At 38.9% G+C, this 26,694-nt stretch overlaps 3 protein-coding genes and 1 non-coding gene across 4 annotated transcripts; 2 read left to right on the forward strand and 2 right to left on the reverse strand.

The window, feature by feature from the left end:
• The first annotated feature begins 643 nt into the window (after window positions 1-643).
• On the forward strand, window positions 644-4,035 carry LOC122643990 (probable glucan 1,3-beta-glucosidase A). Its single transcript, XM_043837583.1, has 8 exons — window positions 644-826; window positions 929-1,048; window positions 1,151-1,348; window positions 1,480-1,638; window positions 2,777-2,946; window positions 3,032-3,187; window positions 3,296-3,648; window positions 3,790-4,035. Exons 1-8 carry the CDS (start codon window positions 692-694, stop codon window positions 3,969-3,971), a joined length of 1,473 nt encoding a protein of 490 aa, XP_043693518.1. The 5' UTR covers window positions 644-691; the 3' UTR covers window positions 3,972-4,035.
• A 1,218-nt stretch (window positions 4,036-5,253) lies between these two features.
• LOC122671589 lies at window positions 5,254-6,863 on the reverse strand. Its single transcript, XM_043869292.1, has one exon. The coding sequence runs from the start codon at window positions 6,819-6,821 to the stop codon at window positions 5,571-5,573; it is 1,251 nt and encodes a 416-aa protein (XP_043725227.1). The 5' UTR covers window positions 6,822-6,863; the 3' UTR covers window positions 5,254-5,570.
• Window positions 6,864-11,677: 4,814 nt separating this feature from the next.
• Window positions 11,678-21,068, forward strand: LOC122648710 (3-hydroxyacyl-[acyl-carrier-protein] dehydratase FabZ-like). The gene is made up of 4 exons (XM_043841935.1): window positions 11,678-12,006; window positions 12,113-12,173; window positions 12,339-12,483; window positions 20,514-21,068. Exons 1-4 carry the CDS (start codon window positions 11,748-11,750, stop codon window positions 20,766-20,768), a joined length of 720 nt encoding a protein of 239 aa, XP_043697870.1. The 5' UTR covers window positions 11,678-11,747; the 3' UTR covers window positions 20,769-21,068.
• LOC122649282 lies at window positions 16,127-16,276 on the reverse strand. Its single transcript, XR_006331248.1, has one exon. It is a non-coding gene; the product is annotated as a small nucleolar RNA snoR2/U65 (small nucleolar RNA).
• Window positions 21,069-26,694: the final 5,626 nt, after the last annotated feature.

A 26,694-nucleotide genomic window follows, 5' to 3' on the forward strand; every position in this document is an offset into this window, starting at 1 on the left:
TCCACAAAAAAAGAAAAATCTGAAAAAGAGATTCAAGAATCAGGACTTTTTGTCCATCGTCTCAACCTTTCTTCTTCCGGCATAATTCCTAAAATGAAAATCAACAACCAGAGCTAACAAAGAAGCATTAAACACAACATTAAAGCACCAACCCCAAATCTCAGAACACCCAAACCCATTATAATGGAACCAAAGCATCACCATTGAAACGCCAAAACTGATGGCTTCGAAAGCACAACCTATGCTTCTCTTACGAGCTACTCTATTCCATTCTCACCCACGCCCTCGGTCGCTCCGACTTTCTGCTGTCTCATCCATACCGTCACTGCTGCCAATTTTTTCTTTTTCTTGCAAACCCTAAACGTTTGGGAAGATGGGTTGTAATTATTTTTTCCAAATAAAGACATTTTTGGCATTTTACCTATCAAAGGCAGCAGAATGGTGTTAAAAAAATGTCAGACGTTAGAACATAACGTTTGGAGGACTAGAGTGTTACATAGTTTGGAAAGTAACGATGCATTTAAAATTAGTGAAGGTTCAGGGAGGCATTTGTAAATTTGGGCAATTTGAAGAAGACATTTAAAAAAAAACCCTATAAAATTAGAGCGGGATGGTTTCAGACGCAGAGAAAATCGAAATGGAAATCAAACATTTAACGAGACAGCTACTGAGTTTGCTTCTTCTTCCTTGTATGTTCTCTCTTTTATTTGCTGCAATGGCAAACTCAGCTTTAGAAATTAAAGCTGTTAATCTTGGTGGGTGGCTTGTCACTGAAGGATGGATAAAACCGTCTCTGTTCGATGGAATTCCCAACAAAGATCTCTTGGTATTTGAATTCATATCTCATTCTTCTTCAATGAATAGATAAATTTTCCTCAATTGGATTTTTTATTGTGTAAGTAATCGTTATTGTTTTCTATCGTTTTAGGACGGAACCCAACTCCAGCTCAAGTCTGTTAAGTTGGGGAAATATCTCTGCGCAGAGAGTGGCGGAGGAACCATCATCGTTGCGAACCGAACTAGTGCTTCGGGCTGGGAAACCTTCAAAGTAAAATTTTTCATGGAATTGAATTGAATCCTCTCATAGAAAATAGGAAATGGTTGTTAATTACTGACTCTGGATATCTTTCCTTTCCTGTGGATTTGGTAGTTGTGGAGGATCAATGAGACAACATTTCAGTTCAGGGTATTCAACAAACAGTTCGTGGGCCTAGATGGTCAAGGAAATAGTACTAACGTAGTAGCCGTTTCAAACTTCTCTGGTACATCAGAAACCTTTGAGATTGTGAGGAATACTAACGATTCTACTCGAGTTCGAATCAGAGCTTCAAACGGGTTCTACTTACAGGTAAATGCAGAACCCAAAAACTGCGACCAAATGACAATTAATTAAGCTTCCTGAATTAATGCTGCTGCCTCTTTAACAATTTCGTTCTCAAAATGGGTTTTGAGGTAATAAGAAAAAATTATAACAAACAGGCGAAAACGGAGAATTTGGTCACAGCAGATTCGGCAGGGAATGGAGAATGGAGAGACGATGATCCATCGGTTTTCGAGTCAAATATTGTTGGGACCATGCAGGGTGAGTTTCAAGTCACAAACGGTTATGGCCCCGACAAAGCCCCACAAGTTATGCAGGTAAACTTCGTTCACATCTCTATCTCTTGATTGATTTATTTCTCTCTCTCTCTCTCTCTCTCTCTCTCTCTCTTCAAATTCAAATATTTTTTAAATTTTTTTTTTTTCTTTTCTTTTCTTGAAACATAACCTAAAATTCTGTTTGAATACAAAGAAAATGAAGAATAGAAAAGTGAAATCAAATAAATATTAATGAAGAAATATTTTGTGAGAGTTACCTCAAATGATGTCAAATTAAATCCAAAAAAAATCTAGTTCTAATTAGTCCATCTTATTTTATTGGGGAAAGTTTTCATACATGGCCGTGTAAGCATGCACGGTTACGGTTGTGTCTCCTCTCACAAAGAGTTGAAAAAGTCATAAATCCCAACCCATTAATTAATGCCTTGAAACTCCCACTCTCTCACATACACCGCTTACACAATCATGTATGAAAACTTTCCCCTTATTTTATTTTACAATCAAATTCCTTTGATTTGAAAACTATATTTATGACATTTATTAAAAGTATTAGATTGATTAACTTTTATTTTTTTTTGAAAAAGAAAATGGTTTTTATTTCCCTTTAGCTTCAAGCAAACAGAGCCTAAGCCTTTGCCTTTTCTGTCAGGTCAACAAATAATTAGATCATTTTGACAATAGATTGATGGGAAGATAAATGGAAAGTTCTTGAATACATCAATTGTCAAATGAAGTAGAAATTTTATTTTTTTTTTATCTTAGTTGTTTTCTGAAAAAAGAATTTTTTAAGGGGAGGGATCTACACTCTGCCTACGTATATTGGTTGACATCTCTCATGCAAAGGCAATGGATGCCGAGGAGGAAATGTATGACAATTCATATACTGAGATACTCATATAGTCAGAGAGGAGAGAGAGAGTGTGAGGGAACGTATGTTAATGATAGTGTGTATATCTCTCTCTCCACCCCTTGTGTGATAATCTTAGATTTGACCTCATGATTGGATTCCTGTGTCATCGTAAACTCTCTCCCTATTGTATTGGGTTGAAAACCCCAACGAGGTTCAATCAGATGGAACCAATGGTAATGGTGAAAAGATTCCTCCTTCACCCACTAGTCCTACAAATTAATCTGGTATTAATTTCGCATCACCAAATGAAACTTTTATGCATCTCAGGAGCATTGGAGCACATTCATAGTCGAGGATGATTTCAAGTTCATATCAAAAAATGGATTAAATGCTGTAAGAATTCCAGTAGGTTGGTGGATAGCAAGCGATCCAAAGCCACCTAAACCCTATGTGGGGGGTTCTTTGAATGCCTTGGACAATGCCTTCTTATGGGCACAGTAAGTGTCCAACGAATCAACCTTTCTTGAATTCTTAATCACCAAAAATCAAACTTTGTTGATTCATATTATTGTCAATTTGCAGGAACTACAGTGTGAAGGTTATAATTGATCTACACGCAGCACCAGGCTCCCAAAATGGTTACGAACACAGTTCGTCGAGAGATGGATCTCAAGAATGGGGAAATACAGATGAAAACATACAACAAACAGTCTCAGTTATAGACTTCCTCACTGCTAGGTATTTATTAAGATGTTGGAAGTTATAGAGTTATAATCTCACATTGGTTTGTTCAGGTCCTTCGTTCCTTCATATACTTGAAGAGCTACCTCCATTTACCATGTGTAGGTACGCGAAGAACCCAAGCCTCCTTGCAGTAGAGCTTATTAACGAGCCTCTAGCACCAGGTGCAACTCTAGAGAGCCTGAACAAGTACTACAAAGCAGGTTACAATGCCGTAAGGAATCACTCGTCGGAGGCGTATGTAGTGTTGTCCAACCGCATTGGATCTTCTGATGCAAAGGAGTTCTTTCCTCTAGCCAGTGGGCTTAATGGTTCTGTCATTGATGTCCATTATTATAACCTCTACTCTGATATGTTCAGTAACATGACTGTGCAACAGAATATAGACTTCATCCATACCAACAGATCAGCCCAACTGAACAACATCACCACCTCAAACGGACCCCTCACATTTGTTGGTAAAGACTCTCTCTCTCTCTCTCTCTCTCTCTCTCTCTCAATATTATTAGGTAAAAGAGATTCTTTGTTGGTTTCTAAAAATATTGAAAATAAGAGGGTGAATGTGTTAGTATTGAAGGATGAAATATATACATAAACAGGTGAATGGGTAGCAGAGATGGAATTGCAAGGAGCATCAAAAGAGGACTATCAGAAGTTTGCAAAAGCCCAATTAGACGTATATGGGAATGCTACGTTTGGATGGGCCTATTGGGCATTAAAGAACGTTAACAACCATTGGAGTTTGGAGTGGATGATCCAGAATGGTTACATCAAGCTTTAGATTATTTGTGTCTTTTATCTTCTTCTTCATTTTCTTCTTCCCTATTCTTTTTCAAAGTCATTTAAGCTCTTTCTCATGCTTGAGAGAATCTGTCCATATTGGATAAAGATTTAAAATTCAGAAGAATGGATTGATTGGTAGAGAAATCAATGTAACAATCAAGTAAGAAGCTGAAACGTTTTGAACCTCAGAAAATTTTGAAATGAACTAATCAGTCTCCAGGTAAGCTGTGATGATGACACTATAAACTACAATCGTTGTGGACTTGTGTCATTAGCCATTGCAAAAAAATCCAAATAAAGTTTCACAAAATTAATTAGACCCAGTTTTTCTTCACCAGCTGTAGTGAAGACAGCAGAACTGTCACTTTTTTTGGCTATCAGATAAGTCTCAGAACAGTCATTCAGTATTTCGGACCTTTGCCTAGTACCCTAAAGTTATTCATTAACTTTACTGTGTTTTTCATTACATTGCCTTGAATCCACCATTTGAAAGCCATCGTGACTTGTCTGTTATTAGCTTGTGGAAGGGGCTTGCAAACAAGTACAGTTGTAATTATACCAAAATTATGGATCAAACTGTCCTTCAAGGCTTCAATTGAGCAAATTGCAAATAGGCGTTCGGAGATTATGGCAATATCTGCTCTCAATGGTCTCTCCACTCTCCAGAGACTGAACTTTTAACTCCTAACTCATCAAGCTCCCCGTCTATAATCAGTGCTAGCTCCTTGTATCTGCTTTCAGTGCAAATAATGCTACCAAGTGGAATTCTATCTGTCTATAGTTCCAACCTAACAAGGCTTCCAAGTGGAGTTCTAGCTGTCTAATAGTTCCAACTTTGATGGTGTACTTGAGAGTAAACACCTCTAATTTTCATTGGTTGATTTGGCAGTTTTCATTAGGTGCAGAGCATGACTGCATTCATTTGAATGGTCAAAATAATCAGCTAAAAAAAAATTGAAATACTTATGAATTGGTTTGTTGCATCCATTCAAGCAAATCATTTTTTGGGCTAAAGTCTCCTCTCTGTTTTTAAAATAATAAATACATACGAATTTTTTTTACTGCCTTATTCCATCATCCCCTCTATGGCAAGACATGCCTTTTGAACTGTTTGTGCAGAGTTTACAAACCAATCACTTAATTGACATATACTTTACCATATCCCACTTCCCAAAGCTTATAGTATCCAAGCATAGTGAGAACCCAACCTCACACAGGCAAGATATAGTGACCAAATCGAAAAATCAATAATCTGGAACACATGTTTGGGTGCAAGCTCACACAACGTATGATAATATGCTCCAACTCATTATGCATAAAATGCAACCATAAGCAACACAACTTTAGGAAAGCAATAACAGAAGACACCAACTACAAAGATCAATCAAAACTTCAAATGCATATGTTGAATTGTCAGAGTATATGTGCAACCTAATCAAAAAGTCCAAAAAAATAAATCCTTTACTACAAGAAAGAAATCTTACAAATGCTGACTCACGTTGATCGCCTCAGAGATTCTAAGGAGCTGCTGTAGATTGGCTATACAAGAGGGATCACACCAGCACCGATAACTGCCTACGGACTGGCCACTGACCATTCAGTTTGAAACTAAAAGGATCTCCGATTTCTTTGCTTTGCTAGGTGTGTTTGCATTCGAAGCAACATTGGCAGCAGCTGCCGCCTTTGCGGCCAAGCGTGCCCTATTGTCGAGCTGAATGAGGCTACGAGTGGCCAAGATTGCCTGTGGGACCAGATCATGCAATGCCCTAGCATACAAACACCTCACTGCTACTGAGGCCGCGTCCTTTACGTCTTGTGAATTCAGGGGCGCCAAGAGGCAATGCCCAAGAATTCTCATCACCGGCTGCAAAAGCTCCCAAGAAAGCGGGATTCTTGACCCTCGGGAAGACCCAATTTCGTTACAATCTTCTCCAATCCCAAATCTATTCACCTCTTCCACAATATCCCGAATCAGAGCGTTTTCCTCCTCTTCATCCTCGTCCGCAACCCTAGCCCTCGCAAAATTCTCATTCGCACAGCAATCACCTTCGGCATTGCCGTCAAGTTCGCTCTTGCAGGGGCAATTCTGCCCCGCCCACCCAGCAGCGAACTGACACAAGTCGAGTTTGGACCAACTAGGCATCTGAGAGATTTGTTTAAAATAGCAATCAAGAGCGATGGCGACGATACTAGTCCTTTTCGTTGACTTGACGGCGATCTGCGGCTCGAGAGGTGGACAGAGAACCCCAATGGACGGGTGAGATTGGACGGCGGTCCGATGGGCAGGCTGGCTCCGTGGTGCGTGGTACAGCGACGGCTGCGAGAAATCGGGAATTGAGATCAATGTAGGTTTTCCGCCGCGGGCTTTGGTTTCGGAAGCGTAGAGCACTAAGAGAACAGCTTCGAAGCCTGCGAGAGATGGGGTTGGATCGTCGGACGCTGCAGATACGACGCGAGAGAGATAGACTCCTGCGACGAGAGGAATGAACGAGAGTACGACGAGGCGAAGGTCGGGATCAGAAGACTGGAAGGTCTCGTAAAGCCATTGACAGAGAGGGTTTTTGCCGGACCCAGAGAAGGAGTCGGAGAGAGAGGAGGAGATGGCCATGTAGGCTTCAGGGGACTCGAGGAGAGATCGAGCAGGGCGCTCTGAGTCGGCAAGAGAGGAGAGGGATGTGAAGAAAGGGAGGATCGAAGATAGGGCATGGATGCGTGATCGGGCCTTGGAAATGGCTTCCCACCATGAATGCATCTGATTACAGTTTCCATTCTGGTTTGGATTCGAGTTTGGATGATCCGAAGAGGCCGATGATGGGGAGCCGGCGGTCCGGCTCAGCTGGATCTCCATCGCTGGACTGCAGTCCTTAGTCCTTCTAACTCCTTCCTTACAGTTGAGCCAAATACCCCTTAGGTTTTGGTATTATTGGCTCCTGTGCATGCGTGTGCAGCACGAGACTCAAGGCGGCGTGCTTTGACCGTCTTACCCCGAATTTGGATCCTCTATAGTTGAGCTGCCCGGTAGGATCGTGCTGCCCTGACACTAGCCTATGCACAATGTCTGCCTTACCCCTGCCCAAATGCCTTGCCCGAGTGGGGTAAAGTGGTAATTGCATGTAGCCCCATGTCTGGGCAGCACAGTCCTGCTGGGCAGCTCGGCAGTAGAGGATCTGGGTATCCTTACCCCTGTCCAAGCACCTTGCTCGAGCAGGGGTAAGGCGATCAAAGCGCAACGCCTTGAGTCTGACGCTGCACATGCAGCCCGGCTACCTGGATGCATAGGATATTTTTCGTATTTTTTCACCCTTTTAACGAGCGGGATTCCATTTCAACACCTAGATTTATTTTTCAAAAGGGAAATTATCAATGCCACCCCCTGACGTTTGCCTATATTTTAAGGCACACCCACTGACTATCATATTATCAGTGCCACCCCTTGCTTTACCAAACTAATTCCACACAATCCCCCTACCATTAGTTAAGAATTGTTAAATGGTGAAGTCAGCTATATAATATTTTTTAAAAGACAATTCTAACCTTCTTAGTGGGTGAAGTACCTAATCTACCCTTTCAATTAAAACACCCACAAATCCACAATCCCTTCTTTTTCCTCAGACTCGGCAGATAACATTGGAGAGCATCCACTGCAACCTACCGTCTTCATCTCTATCCTCTTTCATTTTTCCAATTTTCATACTAAAACTCTTATTCCATCATTACTGAACCATTCCACCTCTACCTTCTGCCCTTCAAAAAGAAAATCTAACCTGGTCGTCTCACCATCTCCACCTTCTAATCCACTGGCCAAACATCTTCTTTCTCTATTTTTCTCCCAACCAAATATTCATTTCTCTCATCCTCCACTGGTCTTCCAAAACCCACCAATCAAAACCCTTACCCATTATGACTGAACCTAATACTAACCTACCATTTCCATTTACTGTTGCTAAAATCGCCGTTCCATTCTTTACTGTCTATTGTCTTCTATATTTTCCAGCTATTACACCATTACCGTGGTGTTTCCGTGACCATATGAACCCATAACCCATACTCCCCCCCCCCCCCCCCACCCCGTCTTTCTTCTATTCGATTTCCTCACCTTTGATTTATCCTTGTGACCCCAACTGTAGGAAGAAACAGCCATGGTCGTCCTCCCTGAAGCAGCCACGGTACAATCAATGAAAATAATTTCAAGATCCATGGCAGCTCGGTTCGTCCTAGGGAAGAAGTGATTCGAACCATTCGATTTTGGCGACCCTGAGAGGAGTAACATTAATTCTTCACTACGGTTTCAACCTGGGGAGCTCAGGGAAACCCTCTAACTTCTTCATTGTTGCTGCTCCACCTCCATCGCATTAACCACGATTGAACCTCAACGTTTCTGCCATTGCAATTCCTATGGTTTCTGTTTAATTTTATTTGTTTGTGTCAGTCTGTAATATGTATTCCCACCCCCTGTTTTTTATTTTGTTCGTCGTACCATCCTGCCCGTGACTGACCTTCGTCGATCTTCTGCCACCAACCTAAGTCACAAGCGCATACCCGGATCAGAGAGGACCGACCCTCATTGCCAATATTTGAAGTTTGCCACAACTTCAGGGTGGAAGAAATGGCTGGGTAATGGTTTTCACTAGAAAAACGTTGGTTTTCTTCGTGGCCATCACAGTCACTACCATTGTTAGTGGTGTTGTGGTGATTGTTTCCGGTGCCGCTTGTTCTGGCGGCATTGTTTTGGGGGGGCTTGGGAAGTGAAGGAATAGAGGGCTTCTTATTCTTCTCTTCGGGGAGTATAGTGTGTCTTTAAGAAATGATTTAGATAAAGTTTTTTTTATTTTTTATGTTTTAGTGTAAAGGGGATTTTGGTCAAAACAACTTTAGAGGTTAACACCGTTCAAAAATGGGTAATCATTGATATCATAGTAGTTAGTGAGTGTGCTTTAAAATATAAGCAAACGTGAGAGGGTGGCGTTGATAATTTTCCTTCTTTTTTTTTTTTTGGTAAGAGATAATTTCCCTTTTCAAAATACCCTTTTTACGTGTTTCACCACCATGGGCTACATTCACGGCAGGGCAGCGAAAATCCACTATTTAAAATCAAAATAGTACAAAATTTGAGTTGTTAGTTGTTACCTCAACACACCAACGAAGAAATGGAAACTTATTTATTGCCCTTTTACAGAACCCTCAAAAACCCTCGCTCACATTTTCACATTCCACCCTTTTCACCTCCCTATGCATCACGGGTTCAACATTCTTCAGCTGCGACTTCTCAAGCTTCTTCTCTGGTGAAGGGTTCTCCTAAAGATCAGCAGGTCTGTTCGGTACCTTTCTCGGACTGTAAGGCTGGAAATGCTAGTCTTTTATCTTACTATGATCTGCAACTACCCAGTTGGCCAAATGGATCACTCTTGCACGCTCTTGCATTTTTCAGCAAATGGGGATTTTACTGAGGGGGAAAGTGTGTACAATAAGGGATTATTATCACCTCCAATTCGTAGGTACGTCCAATTCCTCTGCTAGGGGGAAGTGGACCCCACCTTGGGCAGTGTTTTCTTACGGAGGATAGGGTGATCATTTCTACCCCATATGAGGAATTAGAGGAATTAGAGGGGGCAGCGAATTGGAGGGAACAACGATGCGTACAACTAGTGACTTCATTTACACAGAGATCATGAAACCACCGAATGGAATACGACCAGTTTGCCAAGTGGATCACTCTTGCAGGCTCTTCCACTCTTAGTGATGAGGGGGCCACAGTGCCAGAGACCCACTTAAATATTGATTACCCTACTATAGGCTATTTTACGTTGAAATAAATGGAATTTAAGGGAAATAAAATGATGTGGTGCAATGTGCAATTTATGATTACCATACAGATTACACAGGGATTCTAGCAAGTTGGGTACAAGATGGGCCGAGTTAGGCTCAAGCCCAGCCCACGTTAATAGAGGTGAGCTGGACGCGAGCAAAAGCCTATAATTAATATTGTGGTCCTTGATGTGCTGCATCACAATAGAAGTAGTGAAAGTCTAGAGTTGGACTCAGAGAGACATACACATAGGTGCTAGTGCATCCTATCCTATCTGCTCAGAGAATCTTTTTTCCATATAATTATAAGGGTAATCATCGTTGATAGTAGGCTGCATGGTCTGTATGCCGTGCGGGGCCAATCGGAGTTTGCACATGGGCATCCAAGGGAAGGGATGGGATGGTTGTTATCATTGCCCCATGTGAGGGGCATAAGGAGGCATTGCCAAGCAACAATTTTTTCCCTCTAATTATAAAAAGGGAGAGGGATAGGCACACCACTTGCGTTTTGCAAGCTCATAGACGATACCAATGGGAATGCAGGATGTAGCATTGCATTATATAGGAGGGGTAGAGGGTCATTTCAAGGGATGGGGGGGGGGGGAGAGATAGACACAGTGGAGCAATGTGCCCAACCTTTTTCCTTATAAAAATTTTAAAATAAATTATGAACCTTTGCTATTTTTGGTATAGTTTAAATTTATGTGTATCTGATATAAACATAAATAGATGTGTTTGGTATGATTTATGATCCTTATTTCTCATTAAAAAATCAATATAAACATTAACTCATAAATTGTTCAAGAATTCTTTATTATTTATCACCATAAACTGTTAAAATTTGTTTATATACATACCATTAATGAACATGTGCAGAATTACTACTTAAGTGGAGGTAAAATGATAAAATTAACAAAAAATTAGAACAAAACATCTCTCTTCAACCCACTCCATTCCCACCCTCTCTTTTAACATGTATCATATTATATATAATATGGAAAAAATAATGATGGTTGGTTACGTAGCTCCTAGGCCTAGACACAGAAGTGTACAAAATTATTGTCCAACCCCTGCTAAAATTAAAAATCCCATCCCAGAGTGGCTTACGCTAGCTCTCCCATGTGTGTATCTCTCTCCTCCTCAAAACAAAGGGGCAAAAGTATCTTTTCATATGGGGAAGAAAAAGATACTCATGAGAGTGTTGGCATAGACCACATTCCTGGATAGAGTTTTTTTTTTCTATTATAATATTATATAAAAGGAAGGCTTTTGTTATATATATGTATAATACATAATTTATTCTTCTTCACTGAAGCATACCAAACTTATTTAAATTATATAATCTATTATGTGTAGTAGTAATCAAACCATTATTATTTATAGTCCATAATCTCTATTATCATAATTGATTATTCACAATTTGGTGATAAACATAAATATAAATTATGCCAAAAAGAGAGTAATCTTGATCTGTGTAATATGTGTGTGAGTAAGGAGTCTATTTGTCTACAGAATTTGTAAGTCTGAAAATCAATAAATGAGTTTCTTCATTCCTTTCTTTCTGCAACTTGGGCTTTATTAGTTAACAAGTTCAACTGGTTCAGACTCGGAACTAGACACACTATAGAAAGGAAGCAACAGCGAGGTTCGATTAATAAACCCACACTCGTGGTTGCGCATGTGGTTTAAGACTTCTGTGCTAAGAGAGATTTCCAGGCTTGCTTTGGGATATCCGCTTTGATTTGCCAGTTGACAACTTTCAAGTTTCAATTTCCAACCTAAAAACGTTACTATTAAGTCCACTCTGCCTCTGCTAGTGCTGCCTCGTTCTGTTCGCCCACCCAATCATACCAATTATTTCACCCAAATACATTTGGAATTCTTTCCTCTAACACTAATTTTTACTTTAGATCGATTGCCTTCTGCTGATCCGTCCGCGTCGACTCTTGTCTCCACTTCTTCGTCTGCCATGGAAGCTACTGCCTTCTCCAATTCCTTCTCATCTCCACATACATCTCATTCGACTCTCAATCCGAGGTCCCTCGACCATGGCTTCTTAGCTCCTCCACCTGCCTTCTCTCAAAGAACCAACTCCTTGCCTCGAATCTCTGTTTCCAACCCTAGATCTCGTGTTTTGTCTGTTGCATCCAAGAACAGGAGTAACTTCATCACTCGCTGCTCCGCAAACGGCGCTGAGAATGCAGATAAGGAGATACCCATCGAAAAGAGTATGTTCTGTTCCAAAACTCTCGTCTTCATTCAAAATTTTTTTTGTCCTCTTCTTGTTTATACAATCCGGGTGTTGGCCTCCCTGAATTCATGAGCTTTTGGCAGGATATCCTGCATTTCCAACCGTTATGGATATTAACCAGATTCGTGAGATTTTGCCGCACAGGTCAGACAACTTTCCTGTGATTTCACGGTTTTGCGTTTGGATTGCTAATTGTTGCAATCGATTGTTTTGCTTTGGTGTTTTAATATTGAACATCAAACTCTCCCCCTCCTAAATCTTCACTGTACATTTAGATTAATTACTTCGTGTCTTGGGGTTGTGGTTCAGGTTTCCATTTCTTCTGGTGGATAGAGTGATCGAATACAATCCTGGGGTCTCAGCTGTCGCAATTAAGAATGTAACAATAAATGATAACTTCTTCCCTGGACATTTCCCTGAGAGGCCCATTATGCCCGGTGTTCTCATGATTGAGGTATTTCTCGTTCCTGCATCTTTTTATTTTTGTCCCCTGAATGTAAATATACCTCTTCCTGCATTTATTGTTTAACTTAAGTTTTTTTTTTTGTCTTTTAAAAACTTGCTTTCAAGGACCAAGGTTAAGGTTAAACATGGTGTTGGTCTGTGATACTGATAGCTGTATCTAGCCATGAGCGTGGTTATGAAATCTAAGCTTTTAACCAAGGGACGTGCAGTATGTATAGGGCGCTTTCTAAAGTTGTATTACAGATTGACGGTGTTATGGCTCAGATTTCATGTTCGTATACAATCCATAGATGTGCATTTCCATTTATCTTGTTAGACATCTATCATCTTAAAAGTTGCTATGCCATGGAAGATTTCCAAATTGGATATATAAGCATTGGAGAACCCCAATAGATTGATTTTAAGGTCTACTTTCTACTGATCTACTGAACATGATATCACTGATTTTATTTGACTAAGATTCCGTAGGAGTTTTTAGGAAATTGTTTGCACTATTATTATAGTTATTAGAGAGATTACTATTATAAACACTATGGTGCATTGCTTGACAAAAGTTAATTATTTTGGAGGTCTCCACACAACTCAACTAAGCCTTATCCCAACCAAATGGGGTCGGTTATGCCATTCAACTGTATTGAAAACAATGCTTGTTGTCATTTTTCTCACCATTTTGAAGGTCTCAGTGTGACAGTAAAAAAAACTTCATATTGTGCAAGGAGAAGGTAGAATGAATCTTTTTTCCTTTTTGATTGGCAATTAAAAGAACTAAAAGGAAAACTGTATAGCAACTGTTCTATATCCTCTCTCCTTCGTATCATGAGTTATTTGTCTATAGTGTGTCCTATAGATAATTTCCAGACCTTAAGAAGAGAGCGCCCCACCCCCCCAAAAAAAAAAAAAAAAAAAAGGCTTTGATTTAATGCTCCCACAAATGTGATCTTGATTCGAACTTATCAGAAGAAGCTCTCTCAGCCCTGATGCATTTCTTGTGAGCTTAAAACCTGATCAAGTAAGGTGGTGAACTAATGTCCGGCCATATCCTTGTCTCACCAAGCTTTATCTTGGAACACCGTAATATTTCTTTTTCTTCATGGACCTAAGCTATTTATTGTTGTGAGCGAGATATTTGTCTCTTGGGGTTATTCAGTTCGCATTTCATCAGCTGTCTTGGAAATGCATTATGATTGAGAGTAATTGTGCTCTGGACATCAATTGGTTGAGCTCTGGTTCAGGGTGGTCCTTGGAGATATCGGCATTTTATTTGGAAAGCCAAGAACTTCAGCATGTTTTGGATTTTCTGTAGTTAGAGGATGTGATCAGTATTTGTGTTTAGGGAATCATCCGAAAGCTTAATTGTTTGTTGGAGCTGGTGGTTTATGGCCTATGTGTAGCCTTGTCTTCTCTCTCTAGGAATATGTCATTTATCCATAAAATAAATCCTCCATCTTCTTCTGTCCAAAATCTAGCATCTTATAATTCCCTCCCTTACCTTTTGTCAAGACCAAGTAACAAAAGGCTTTTCAATGAGGACATGATCAGCACAAGAAATAGTGGTGAGGGAGTTCTAAATCAGAGAACAGTTCATGAGGAAAATAAAGGGCGTACCCAGTGCACGAGGCTCCCGCCACTGCGGGATCTGGTGAGGGTCATAAGTTCACGAGGAAAATAAATTCCCTTAAAATTCTTCATTACCAAGGCCAGGAGAAAAGAAGAATCGGCACCCTGTATTTGGTCTTTCCTCTTTCCATCTGGTTGCACTGAAAACGTACTCATCATGTGCCTTTCCAATTATCTAACGAACTACAAATCCTGTTAAACCCTCTGTTGAATGGTCATAGAGAGCTTAAAGTTTGCCTACTCAATCAAATTCAAACCTCATAACTCATCAACAGTTCAACAATTTGGTTCGCAACATCTTTTTCTCTTGCAAGGGTCTCAGAAATGATATCTCCCATGAGCGTTGATATGGAATCACTAGTATTCCATGGTGATAACCTAGAACAATGCTTGGTTTTAGGAGAGGGGAGGTTTGTTTTTTGGTTTTGGAAAGTGTAAAGAGCAAAGAAACAAATTTAAAGTGAAATTAGGGTTAGGGTGTAGAGGAAATGCTGTAGAATGGTTGAAATAGGCTGGGATTTAAGTGAGTTAGGGTTTTGTGAAGCTGTAAGTGAATTTGAAAGCTGCAATGGGCTCTGATATGGTTGGACAGGAATTAGAAAGTATTGGAAAAGAGTTCAATGGTTAGGCTTTTGATGGTAGAAGAAAGGGCAGAAAATTTGGACACTAGATGAAAGGGCGAAAAGTTGATGGAAGAAAATTTGGACACCGTTTGGTTAAGTCGTATAATGGAGGTTAATGGTGGAAAGGGGATTCTTCAGAGCTTGAAGTAGCTGCTGTAACAGTAGAAGAATAGGAAAGAATAACTTACCTAAGAATCCACCTAGGGTTGAAAGGATCCTCCAAAAAGCTATATACCGAGTTACCATATTGCCACTGCTCCACAAAAACAATTTTGACTGAATGTAATTTCTAACCACCTAGACCAATAACAAAAACCATATGCCTTTCTATAAACCCTTATTAACAACTTGGACAACAACTTCAAAAAGCACCCCGAGTGGGCTCCACAAGCAAAAAACCCAAATCTGAGCTGCAACATTGTTTTGTTCTACATCAAAGGAGGGTTAACTTCCTCTATTTGGATTTGTTTCATCCTTGACCTTGCTTCTCTGACTGAGCTGTCATTAAATCCCAGGCATGGAGCATCTTGGTTATCCAAAAGAACCAAAGTCCTTTTGCAATTCCCAGTAGATTAAACAGTTTAATTGCTATAATTTGAAAATCACGGCTTTGCTTGCTCTTTGGTGGAGTGGTCCAAATGAAACTCGATCCCTTTGTTTCTCCAAAGGAACATAGGTCTGGGCCTTCACAGTTTCTTTGAATTTGGGGTGCCATTCAGTCCAACTAAGGCAAATGAAGAAAGAAAGAAAGTTGGAGTTACTAATTTGCAAAGGAATCCTGAGTGTGATGTGGAATTAGGTTATGCTTTAGATTAGAAAAATGAGCTGGCTGAATTAGTTTGGAAATTTTCCTTTAATTCTGTTTAATTTCTACATTGTTTATTTTTTATATCAGGATATATTAGGTATTTCAGAAAAATACAGTTGTAATGGGGTTTCGATTAGAACTGGGTAAAATTGTTAGAATGAAGAAAAAAGGGGATGATTGGTTTAGTTAATGGTTGTTCCTGATTTTTCTTTTATTACCATAGTTGCCATGGCGAGTCGGTGACCGCCTTGTCGCATAGGTTTCACCTTGGTCGTGTAGGCTTACACATCTGTTAATGTGGAGTTTATACAAATGGGTTCAACAGTAATGACAGGCCCACAAAGCCCTATCTCTTTCCAAAACCATATCGGGACTTTTCCATTGATGAGGGTGATATAATGCAAATGGGCTCAACAGTAATGACAGGCACAGAAGCCCAGTCCCACTTCAACCAAATCAAGTCCCTTTTAACATCAAAGGATAATTCAGATCGTAATTCCAGCATAAATTAAGCAATATCCTCATAGACTTCAATCAATCAATAGATGAAAATTAAAATAAAAAATCCCAAATCCATTTAACAAAAAAGTAATCACAGAAATCGGCTCCATGGATAAATGGGATACAACCAGATCCACAGGTTCCTATCAGCATAGGGACTTGATAGGTCTGATCATAGTATTGCCGGCCATTGCCCTTTTTATGAATTAACCCCATCGACATGGCATTGGGCCTTTTTCTATTTATGTTTGTTCTCCTTCAAAGAGGGTTACTTCCACTCATCCTGCTAGAATGAGAAACAAAAGAAGAAACATAATCTAGGGTTCCTTCCACACCCAACAACAATCGTTCCAGTGAACGGATACAAATCTAGGGTTCTTTCCACTCATCCCTCCAGAACAATTGATGTTGAGTCGATCAGAGGAGGAAGAAGACGTGTGCACACCCAGCACTAGGAAAAATGCATTTTTCGCCTAGGTGATGCGATGCCTTGACTACTATGTTCATTACTATTTCTCTTAAGTTGTACTTCCTATTGGAAATCTTCAGCCGCTAATTTACTACTGTTATTACTGTTGCCTCTGCTTTGGATGTTGGGTGAGCTTCTCTTCAATAGGTATTGGAAGTTCTTCAAATAATAGTTTTATTCCTCTAGCTGGTTTTAGTGCTGAACTCAACTGGGGGTAATGTGGTTCTGTGAGAAGGTTCTATCTTGTGCTTTAATTTAAACTTTGTTTAAGACACATGCATAAAAGGTTTTAAAACAGAGTACATGTCCTTGAATTTCAGTCTTCTTGTGAGCAATAAAACTGCTACCTAGGATTAGGGGTGTATATGAATAGCTGAAATCCGTTTCTGTATTCGTGTCCGTATCCGTTTAGCACTATCCGAATCCGTCCGAAAGTTAAACGGATGCGGATACGGATAGGCTGTAGCTATCCGAAAACCTATATTTACATGTAAATGGATAAAATATCCGATCCGTATCCGTGCCCGTATCCGTTTAGCACTATCCGAATCCGTCCGATAGCTAATCGGATGCGGATGCGGATGCGGATATAGCACCATCCGAGCCGAATCCGATCCGTTTACAGCCCTACCTAGGATAAGATTCCATTGTCTGTGAATATAGGGATAATTCACCCGAAATTCATCTGTGAATTTAGTGACAAGTTTATGATATTTCATTATTAATATATTATGATGGAAATTATGATGACTTTGCAGGATAAATTTATAATGCCTAAAGTAAGGGTGAAATTTAGTGGTTGTTTTAATGTATAAGTCACTAGTAGACCCCTATAATTTCATAATTTTGGAGTTTTTCGTTGAAGATTTATGGCATTTTGAAGTAGATTGGTTTCTTTAAAACTGATAAGGGCATAAAAGCTTAGTTGGTGGGTTTTTTGATTGGCCTGATTTTGCCAATTTTAGTGAGATTTGTTGTCCAGTCTATCATTCTGTTAATTTCCAGAAAACTACTTGTCATTGAAGTGTATGAATTACTTTGACTATGATTTGATCAGTTCAAGATCTTTCATTTCTTCCAACTGGTGAACGTTTGTTTGTTTTGGATTCCTGTTGAACACTTTTGGGCTCACCATCTACGAGTGTTAATTTTGAGCTGATCTTACATCAACCCCATTCCCAACAAAGCCACGTATGTACTTCTCCAGTATGAGAAACTTCACCACCGCCCCCTTTCTTTTTTATTGTTTTTTGTCCCTCTTCTAAAAAGGCCCTAGCATATTTATAAATGTTTTATGGTTTATCTATTCAATAGCACTTGTATCACTGGCAACTTTCTCAAGATCTGCATCAACAGTTAAATATAATGAGGTCTCTTCCCTCCAAAAATTTCTTTTCTTAGAAATTACTATTGGAGTTGTTGACATGTTGTTGTGTTCTCCAGAGACATTGACAAGTTGTACAGGCCCTTTAAGACAAACTTTACATTCATTCACCTATGCATGGCTAATAGGCGAGGTTTGAGTTGACATCTCTAGCTTATGGACTCAGGTGGGCTCATGAGGGGGGGGGGTTCACTTATCAGTTGTCGAGCAGGAACATGCTATTGTAGATGATTGGTTGCAGCATGCCTTTGGGGGTCCATGGAAAGTTTCTCATCTTTTGAGGCAGGTCATCATTGGCTTCTTCCATGACTGTATCATTTGGGTGGAAGCCAGTTATTCCATCTGTGAGCCTTATTTTATGTATTTGTGGCAAATATTTTACCCGTAATTCAGGAACTTCAATATTTTACCCTCATCTTTGATTCTAGCTGCTGATTTGTTCACTGATTGTTCCTGCCATATCCTGATTTCAATTTAGGTCCATAATCTCAGGTTTAGAATTCTAGTTTCCTAGTTCAAATCTACTTCTTTCAAATTCTGATATCTGTTCTGAAACTGAATCATTCTTCTGCTGAATCTGATCACTGTTTACTGATTATTCATCAGTTTGAATCCTACTTTATTTTGATCTGAGTTCTGAAACTCCCTGGTTGATACTGTTCTAGGTTGCTTTTAAGTTTCCTAGTTCCAGTAGGATAGCTCCCTATCTGGAAATCTAGCCGTGGGATTTGAACCAAACTTTGCTGGCCTTCTTTACTTGTTGGAATAATAACCCTGTGATTGCAATTTCAAGCCCTTCTGATCTGTTCTAATTAAGTTATTTAATTTTTGTATTTGCTGGTTTGTTCCTTTTTCCACGATCCTATTGCAAGCTAATTCTCCTGGTTCAGGATTAGTATGGTTTGATCTTTCTTTTGATTTGTGAGTTTTTTTTTTCCTTGCAAGGGTAATCTGGTCACCGTGTTTGTGGTATGACCTTCATATTTTTGTTTTCTCTGATCTGTGGGTGGCTGCTGACCCCCTTTCTCCCTTCTTGTTTCTGTAATTCCCCCCTCCTTTGTGTACACATTCCACCTTGGTTGGCTACTATATCCAGCAATAAAATATAAAAGGAGCTGGAAATCCATTGATTCTTCCATCCAATACTAAAATAGTTTTTCGAAGTAAACAAAGCTGTAGACTCCTTAGCATCCAATTGTTCAGTATTGTCATTTTGAGTATGTTAGAAAATAAAATAGGCATTTAAGCACTGAGACTACGGTTATAAAGAAACAACGGAATGAAATGTGAATGGAATTTATTTTAAGGTAATTATAGTAGCTGGTAATTTATGACCTTAATAATAATCAAATACATTTTTTTGTTTGATGTTTGTACAAGCATCGAACCTATTCTATGATGATTGATAGATTTTTTTTTTGAAATTCAATCTATATCAGGATTTGATAATTGATTAATTATGTAGGAATAAGAATCAGTAGCTGTTATTACCCATAAAATCATATCATATTTGCAACCAAAAATTGAAAAAGAGAAACTCACACATCAACAGTAATGATCTTAGGGGAAAATATTAATAATAATATAAATACAGCATCATAAATTTGAAAAGTAAATACTGTGTTTATTGATTTCATCCGTAGGATTGGTTGACTTTTCTCTTTTATCCCTTTCAAAGTAGCATCCTGTAGATTTCTTGCCTTTAGGCCGTGGGTTCCCGGTTTGAGTCCGATTCTGAAGTTTGACTTCTCCTGTTCAAGAGTCTTTCTGTCTTGGGAGAAGCATTTTCTTGAGTTTCTAATTAGAAACTTCCTCACATTTACTCATGGATTTCATTTTAATTTTTAGATAAAATCTGAAATAACTCTTGAATGATGAGTACCTAAAAAGGTGTACCCAGTGCACGAGGCTCCTGCCACTGTGGGGTCTGGGGAGGGTCATAATGTACATAAATTCCCAAAATGTACTGAACAATATTAAAAAGGATTAATAGAGGGCAACTTATTCTTAAAAGATCCATTTTTTTCTGTGTCAAGCATCTATTGGCAAAAAGATCCATTTTTTTTGCTGTGCAACCATCTATTGGTTACTAGTAGTCTAGCTCTCTCCCTGAACAGGTTGGTGTTTAACCGGTATATTATAAGGCTGCACCGCTCCTTTTTTGTACAGCTAGAAGCTTTCCCATCTGATGAGTTGTAGATCCTCCCTCTAGATCGGGCTATGATGTAACAACTATTGATGGTAATTCTTTCGCAATAGGTCCAAAAGGTGTCATTATGCTAGTAATAATTTTTCTGTGAAAAACCTTATAAACAATCTCCATAGTTGGAATTTGTAGTGAAGTAGAATTTGTAAACTAGTAATGGAGGGAGGTACTGAAACTAGAAGTGCAGATATCAAAATATTCCCAGTTCCTTTGCACCTAAATGTTCAGCTTCTTCTGATTCTTACTGAACAATGTATCTCATCCTCTTTATTGCTTAAGTTGCATCTTATGCTCAAGTTTATCTTCTGACCCTTGCCCCCGACAGAAGAAAGTGCATTCATGAACTTTTGGGGCTTTTATTTGTAATTTGTACCTCCTGGAAAGTAATTGTTGGTGTGGTTGTTGATCCAGGCTATGGCCCAGGTTGGAGGATTGGTGATGCTGCAACCTGATGTGGGTGGCTCTCGTGAAAATTTCTTCTTTGCAGGAATTGACAAAGTAAGGTTCCGGAAGCCAGTGATTGCAGGTGACACCTTGGTCATGCGAATGAAACTTGTTAAGCTGCAGAAGCGCTTTGGAATAGCCAAAATGGAAGGGAAGGCATATGTTGGAGGGGAGGTAGTATGTGAGGGAGAGTTCTTGATGGCTACTGGTAGTAGTGAATAAAGTGTAGGATTCTTCTTTTTTTCCCCTTCAATTGAGTTTCCTTTACAATGCAAATGTAGCGGCTACCATCTGAAGTCTTATATTTTTTCCTCTCTTTTGGCAAGAATATTAGAATGGATAAGTAACAACATGGATTTTATGCAGCACTTACAAGCTGACTTATATAAGTAGATTCTACTTCTTAGCACTGTGATGATTCCTTCATGTTCATTTAGATGAGCTTGTTTTTGTGGTACCAACTGTAACTAGTACTTGATCTCAAAAAAGGAAAAGCTGTACTTAGTCAGGATTCTTGATTTCTAAAGGTTGTGACAAAACATCACTGCTTTGAAGATAGAAGCATCATGATCCATTTCATATGAAAATCATTCTGTTTCATTCGTAGTAAAAGTTGGCATTTTGTGCTTGAAACCATCCAAAGTCACCTTTGCATAAAGGCATTTGCTCCACAAACAAGTAGGTATTTTTGTGCTCTGATGGTCGACATGCACACACCATTGTCATCATAACAACCAGTACCTTATGTTTACTCAAAATGCGGTGTTCAGATTTTCCTGAACTTGGAGCAAATGGCCTTAAAAGTGTTTCTAAAGGTGTCAATTGGTATGGTATTAGGAATTTCGTGCGGTTTGACAAAAAGCAAATATCAAAACCGTACCATATCATATCATTTCGAGTACAAATTTCATTTTCAATACCAATATCGTATCGATTTGATATGGTATCGGTACAATTTTGGACCTTTATCGCCTCCAGTACTATTGGGGTTGTTGTGCGCATTGTGTGGTGCAGCACCGTCCATGTGTGCACGGTGGTGGGGTCCACCGTACACACATGGGCGGTGCTGCACCGCACGATGTGCACAGAACCCCCAGTGGTACTGGAGGCGATAATTTTCCTATAATTTTTATTCGATGTGAAAAACGATTTCTTATTCTGTATGAAATAGGATGTCTTATTAAATACATATGATCAGTTTCTTATAATTTCACTGTCTTTACACTTTTTGACTTTTTGTGCAAGTTGTGTTTAATTACTATTTGCAGCTTAACACAATAATAGATAATTTGGTACAATTCGGAACATATTGAACGGTTTTGACTTAGAAATTGATAATATACCGAACCAAAAAAGATTCTATTTTCCTATATCAAAATCATATTGAATCTTTTTCGATATGGTTTTATATGGTCGTTTCGGTTCAAAATTGACACCTCACCATATTGAATCTTTTTCGATATTCGTCTTGAAATGAAGCGGACTCCGTAAGCTTTAATCCCATGGTAAATTCAGATTATCTGCCATGCCCGATAGCGGAATCTCACAGTAAATTTAGATTATCAATTATTCCAATAGCGGAAACCCATGGAGGGAAATTATTGATCGAGTCCTTGGGAGAGAACCCATTAGCAGGAAAGAGTCATGGATGTCACTGCACCTCAGACATGGATAGATTTTACTGTATTTAATTACCTAGGAAGAAGAACCGGAGACAGAGAGAAGCATTTCCTTTGAATAGTACAGTACTACAGTACCACCCATTTCGGAGTTTCTTAAAAAAAGGGCGTATTTTTTTTTCTGTAATCAAATAACGGTCCTCATTTATTGCAATCTTTAATCAAACAAACCTTCAGTCTTTCCATTTTCTTTGGACGAGTCTGATAGCTTGCGCCGATCCTTTGACCAACTAATTCAAAAACATGGGCATGAGCAAGTATCTCAGAACTGCAACAGATGTACGGCCGGAAAAGAATATTAAATTTCTTTGTTATGAGCTAAAAGAATCCACGAGAAATTTGAATGATCTACTCTGTAATTAGTATTCCATGATCTCTGTTTTCAACAAATTTCACATGGCTTTAAACCTTTGGAAAGTAAAAACTTGAAGAACCTATAACTTCTCAACCTAGTAAAACCGGCTAGAATTTTCAGGATGTTACATTCATTTGGAGATGAAACAATTGGAGTTTCAGAGTGAAAAGTTGGGGAAGCTGCCTGTCATGATGGACAATGCTAGTTGTTGTTGCCGGAATGTCCCAGAGTGGATTCCGAGGGCGGATTCTTCGATGCCAAAGTCAGTCTAGTAGAACAATAAGAGAAGGGTACTGAAAGAGTACGTACCTCTTTGTGATCCCCCTCCCTCTCTATATATAGGGTTTGCGGTTACCAAGGCGGTGACAATTCATGTTTCCCTACGTTTCTCACTTGATCATTTGGTTGGGTTCCGTGTCCCCCAAGTTATGGGATTGTTTCCCGTTACAGTCACGTCAATAGTTTGAGTCCAACTAGAGTGTACGTGGAGCATACAGTTGGGAGTCGTGCGGCCCAAGTCTCCCTCCACGTGTCTGTCTTCTTATGGGTAGACCGTTATTTGGTATAACACTAGCAAACTAAGATTGATCAAAGGTTGCAAAGATTGGTGGGAAGCACTGGTTTAGCTCTGGTTTAGAATTTTAGGTGGCCTTCCCCCTCTCTTTCTAAAAGCAATTTCTTCAGAATAACTCTCATCACCTCATTCTTGCAGAGATTCTGTGTTCTTTGGTGCATCTTGAGGTTCTGTAGTCTGTTTCGCTCTTTGTACCAAGTTTTATCGAGGAATGGTTGCTTCCGATTTCAGTTGTTTTCTCATTGGAGAGAGTGACACCCTATTGAAAGTATCATGAATTTTAAATTGTGGGTTGTTGTATTATTTCTTCAGGTTTTTAATAAAAACTTGGAATTATGAAAATTTCTTGTTTTCTTGGTTTTTACATTCTGGAAAATAGAATTAAATAAAGTGAGTGAAATAAGAGTTGGAGAAGTTTGAGTAGCTTGCTGGTTTGGAAGAAATTAATTATGAATTTCTAAAAATGTGTGTTTTTTTTAAGGGATTGATGTTCTCATCTCATTTCCGTGGGGATTATACAAAGCTTAAGTAGCCTCCGGCCAGCCTTCCACAAAAAGAATCTCAAGCTCTGCCAACCAAAACAGAGATAGTCTTGGGGTCGCTGCATCAGGCGAGATACCAATCACTTCCCTCAGTTTGGATGTGATCTCTCTTATCGTTGGTCTCTGCCTTGGATCCTGATGGATGCACTCCTGGGTCACCTCACAAATAACATTGAGCTCATCATTCTTGAAAGACAGAGTGTGAGATCAATCATGTAGGTGATGCTCCTCTTGTCATTCTAGTATTCAGCAGCCCAATTAATGAGGGAACCTTCCTCAAAACATGGAAGCTTCATACATTTGTTTCAAGATCAGCAAGATGTGGAAGTTTGTTTCGATTCATCTCCACCCAAATTATTTGATTTACATAAATCTCACCTGAGCTCCCCAATCTTAACAGCATAATCAACCATTAAAAAGATTGCGAAGACTGCTGGTTTGTATGTATTACCGGTGGGTTCAAAAAATGGTTTCCACGAACTTGGTAGATTTTTTTCACAATATCTCTCTACATATTCGTGTGAAAGTACTCTCTCCAAACTTGAAACGTGGGATCATTTTGGGTAAAATCATAAAAGAATTTGCCTTTTTTCAGTTGTTTCAAACTGCCTGGGAATTATAGTTGCCAAAAATATGTGAATATCGTTTTTGCGCTTTAGAGACAACATCCTGTCTTAAGTTATTATCCCTCAAGTCCAACCGTCCCGAATTCTGCTATATTAAATACAGCGATTGAACTATCAGCGGAAAGGTATATTTCACAGGCAGTTTCTAGCTTATAGTGGTTCAATTTTGGTACCTTGAAACAAATGCCTTGACCACTAAGTCCAAATTTCCAAGACCAATGGATGTCACCCCTTGTCTTCTACATGCACAAAGCACAGCTGCTAAAACAGCATCAAGAAACGCCCCACCTTCAACCAAAAGAACATATTTTCATTTGTTTCCGGAGTAACTACTAGCTAGTGTTGGATGTTCAAATAGATTTCCAGGTACAACGGACAAAACTAACAATATCTTGAGCGTTTTGTCCAAACAATGGTTCCGACAAACTCGGTAGATTATCACAAAGTTTTTTTACATATTCATGTGAACTATTCTCTTCAAACTTGAAACATGGGATTATTTTGAATGAGATCATGAAAGAATTTGCCTCTTTCAGTTGTTTCAAACTGTCAAAATCCAATGTCCAGATTTTCTATTCAGCCAGGGAATTAGAACTGCCACAGAGAGAAACTTGAGCTTCCCCAGTTTGGGAGGAATGCTGCATTGGAAGTTATTACCACATTTCTCCTTGTAATGTTTTACGTATCTGATTATCCCTCTAATCCAATAGTTCCAACATTGTAGGATAGCTGTGATTCTGTCGTATCACATCCCATTGCTTGATAGTCCAATCACTCGTGACGGTGGCATTGACCATTACTGCAAAAAATTGCAAGTTGATACAAAATCGTCAGGTATTTTTTGGTACAAAAAATCCCCCTTTTCTATATTAAGACCTTGGAACAATGATAAATCCTCTTAACTACATATACATTAGAATTTTTTATTTAAGGAGCGCAGAGCCCCTTTCAATGTGTTGTTTTCCACACCCAGAACCTCAATGAAGCAATCAAAGCAGAAGAGAGGGACAAAAAGGGGAAAAGTATAAAGACATTTCTTTGCCTATTTTACGTGTTGATTTTTTTTGTCTGCATCTGAAAGAAGAATGAGATGATGGAACATACACAGTATCATCCTCTCAACAGCAAACAGGGGATTTTGGCCTTTTGGGAGGGTGAAGGTGATTGAAACAAAAGGCAACAAGGGAAAAATAATTAATAATTTTAAAAATAATAATTATTTCTTTTTCTCACTGCCTTTTTCCAGCTGTTATCAGAAACTCTCTTCGGCCATTTCTCGCTCTCTTTTGTTTTTGTTTTTTTTTTTTCCCTCTGAATCTCTTCTAACCAACCCCTGCCAGCCCCAATTGATAACATTAGTTTTAATGGGAAACTTAACTCGGTAGACACATGAGGTCTATCACCCTTTCTAGGCTGGAGATACAAATTCGGGCCAATATATGAAGTTGTAGTGTGAATGCTTTGAAAAGAATGTAGAAATGATAAAAAAAAAGAAAAAAAAACCCTTTTAAGTATGATATTGTGTATTCACACTACAACTTCATATGTATGGGAGTGGGCGTAATGATCACCCTGACTCCCTGCACAGGCTGTCCATGTGTCTGGGCGCAAGCTGCGCTGTAGCACAGAGAACATTCTTCCATTAATTATTTATTATTTTATTCACAATCTAAATAGACTAATAATAAAATAATAATAATAAATAAAAAAAAACAGAAAATAGATAAATCTCGCCTTAGTTCCTTACTTGACACCTACATAACGTAGGAATATAGACGACATCCAGTATAGCTCCACTGGAAATTGTTTATCTCTAAAGTCATAAATCTCAATTCATCTTATTTTTTTTTTCCTGAATCACTACTCTTTCTTTTTGGCTAATTCTACTTTTAGGTTTTCTATGATTTCAGTTCATTAATGACAACTAATGAGATTTTGAAGATTTTTTCTTTTGAGGTACAAGTGATTACCTGAATAGATTTGATGAGTGGTGAAAGTAGTGGTTTTGGTGGTACTCTTTCTATGAAAAATTATTTGAATGATAAAATTCTGTCGTTGGTTTCCTCCAATGCTTCATTCTTTTCATTTGATGTTTCATCATTATACTTATTTCTTTTTATTTTAAAAAGATACATTCGGCCGGCTTGAGAGAGGCAAAATGAAAAATTATGTATGATGAGTAATACTCTAGGGAAGGAGGTGTTATAAACAAGTTTTATGCCAACAATGCATGGTAATTTTGTGTGTCAAATGCATGATTTTTTTATCTGTTTAGGTACACAATTTGCATGTTTTAAAGGTAATGGAGTTTCTCTTTTATATAATTAATTTTCTATTCTAAAAAGCCATATTAAGCACTCAACATTAGAACT

Source organism: Telopea speciosissima, chromosome 1 (genome assembly GCF_018873765.1).
Source record: "Telopea speciosissima isolate NSW1024214 ecotype Mountain lineage chromosome 1, Tspe_v1, whole genome shotgun sequence".
Lineage (NCBI taxonomy): Eukaryota > Viridiplantae > Streptophyta > Magnoliopsida > Proteales > Proteaceae > Telopea > Telopea speciosissima.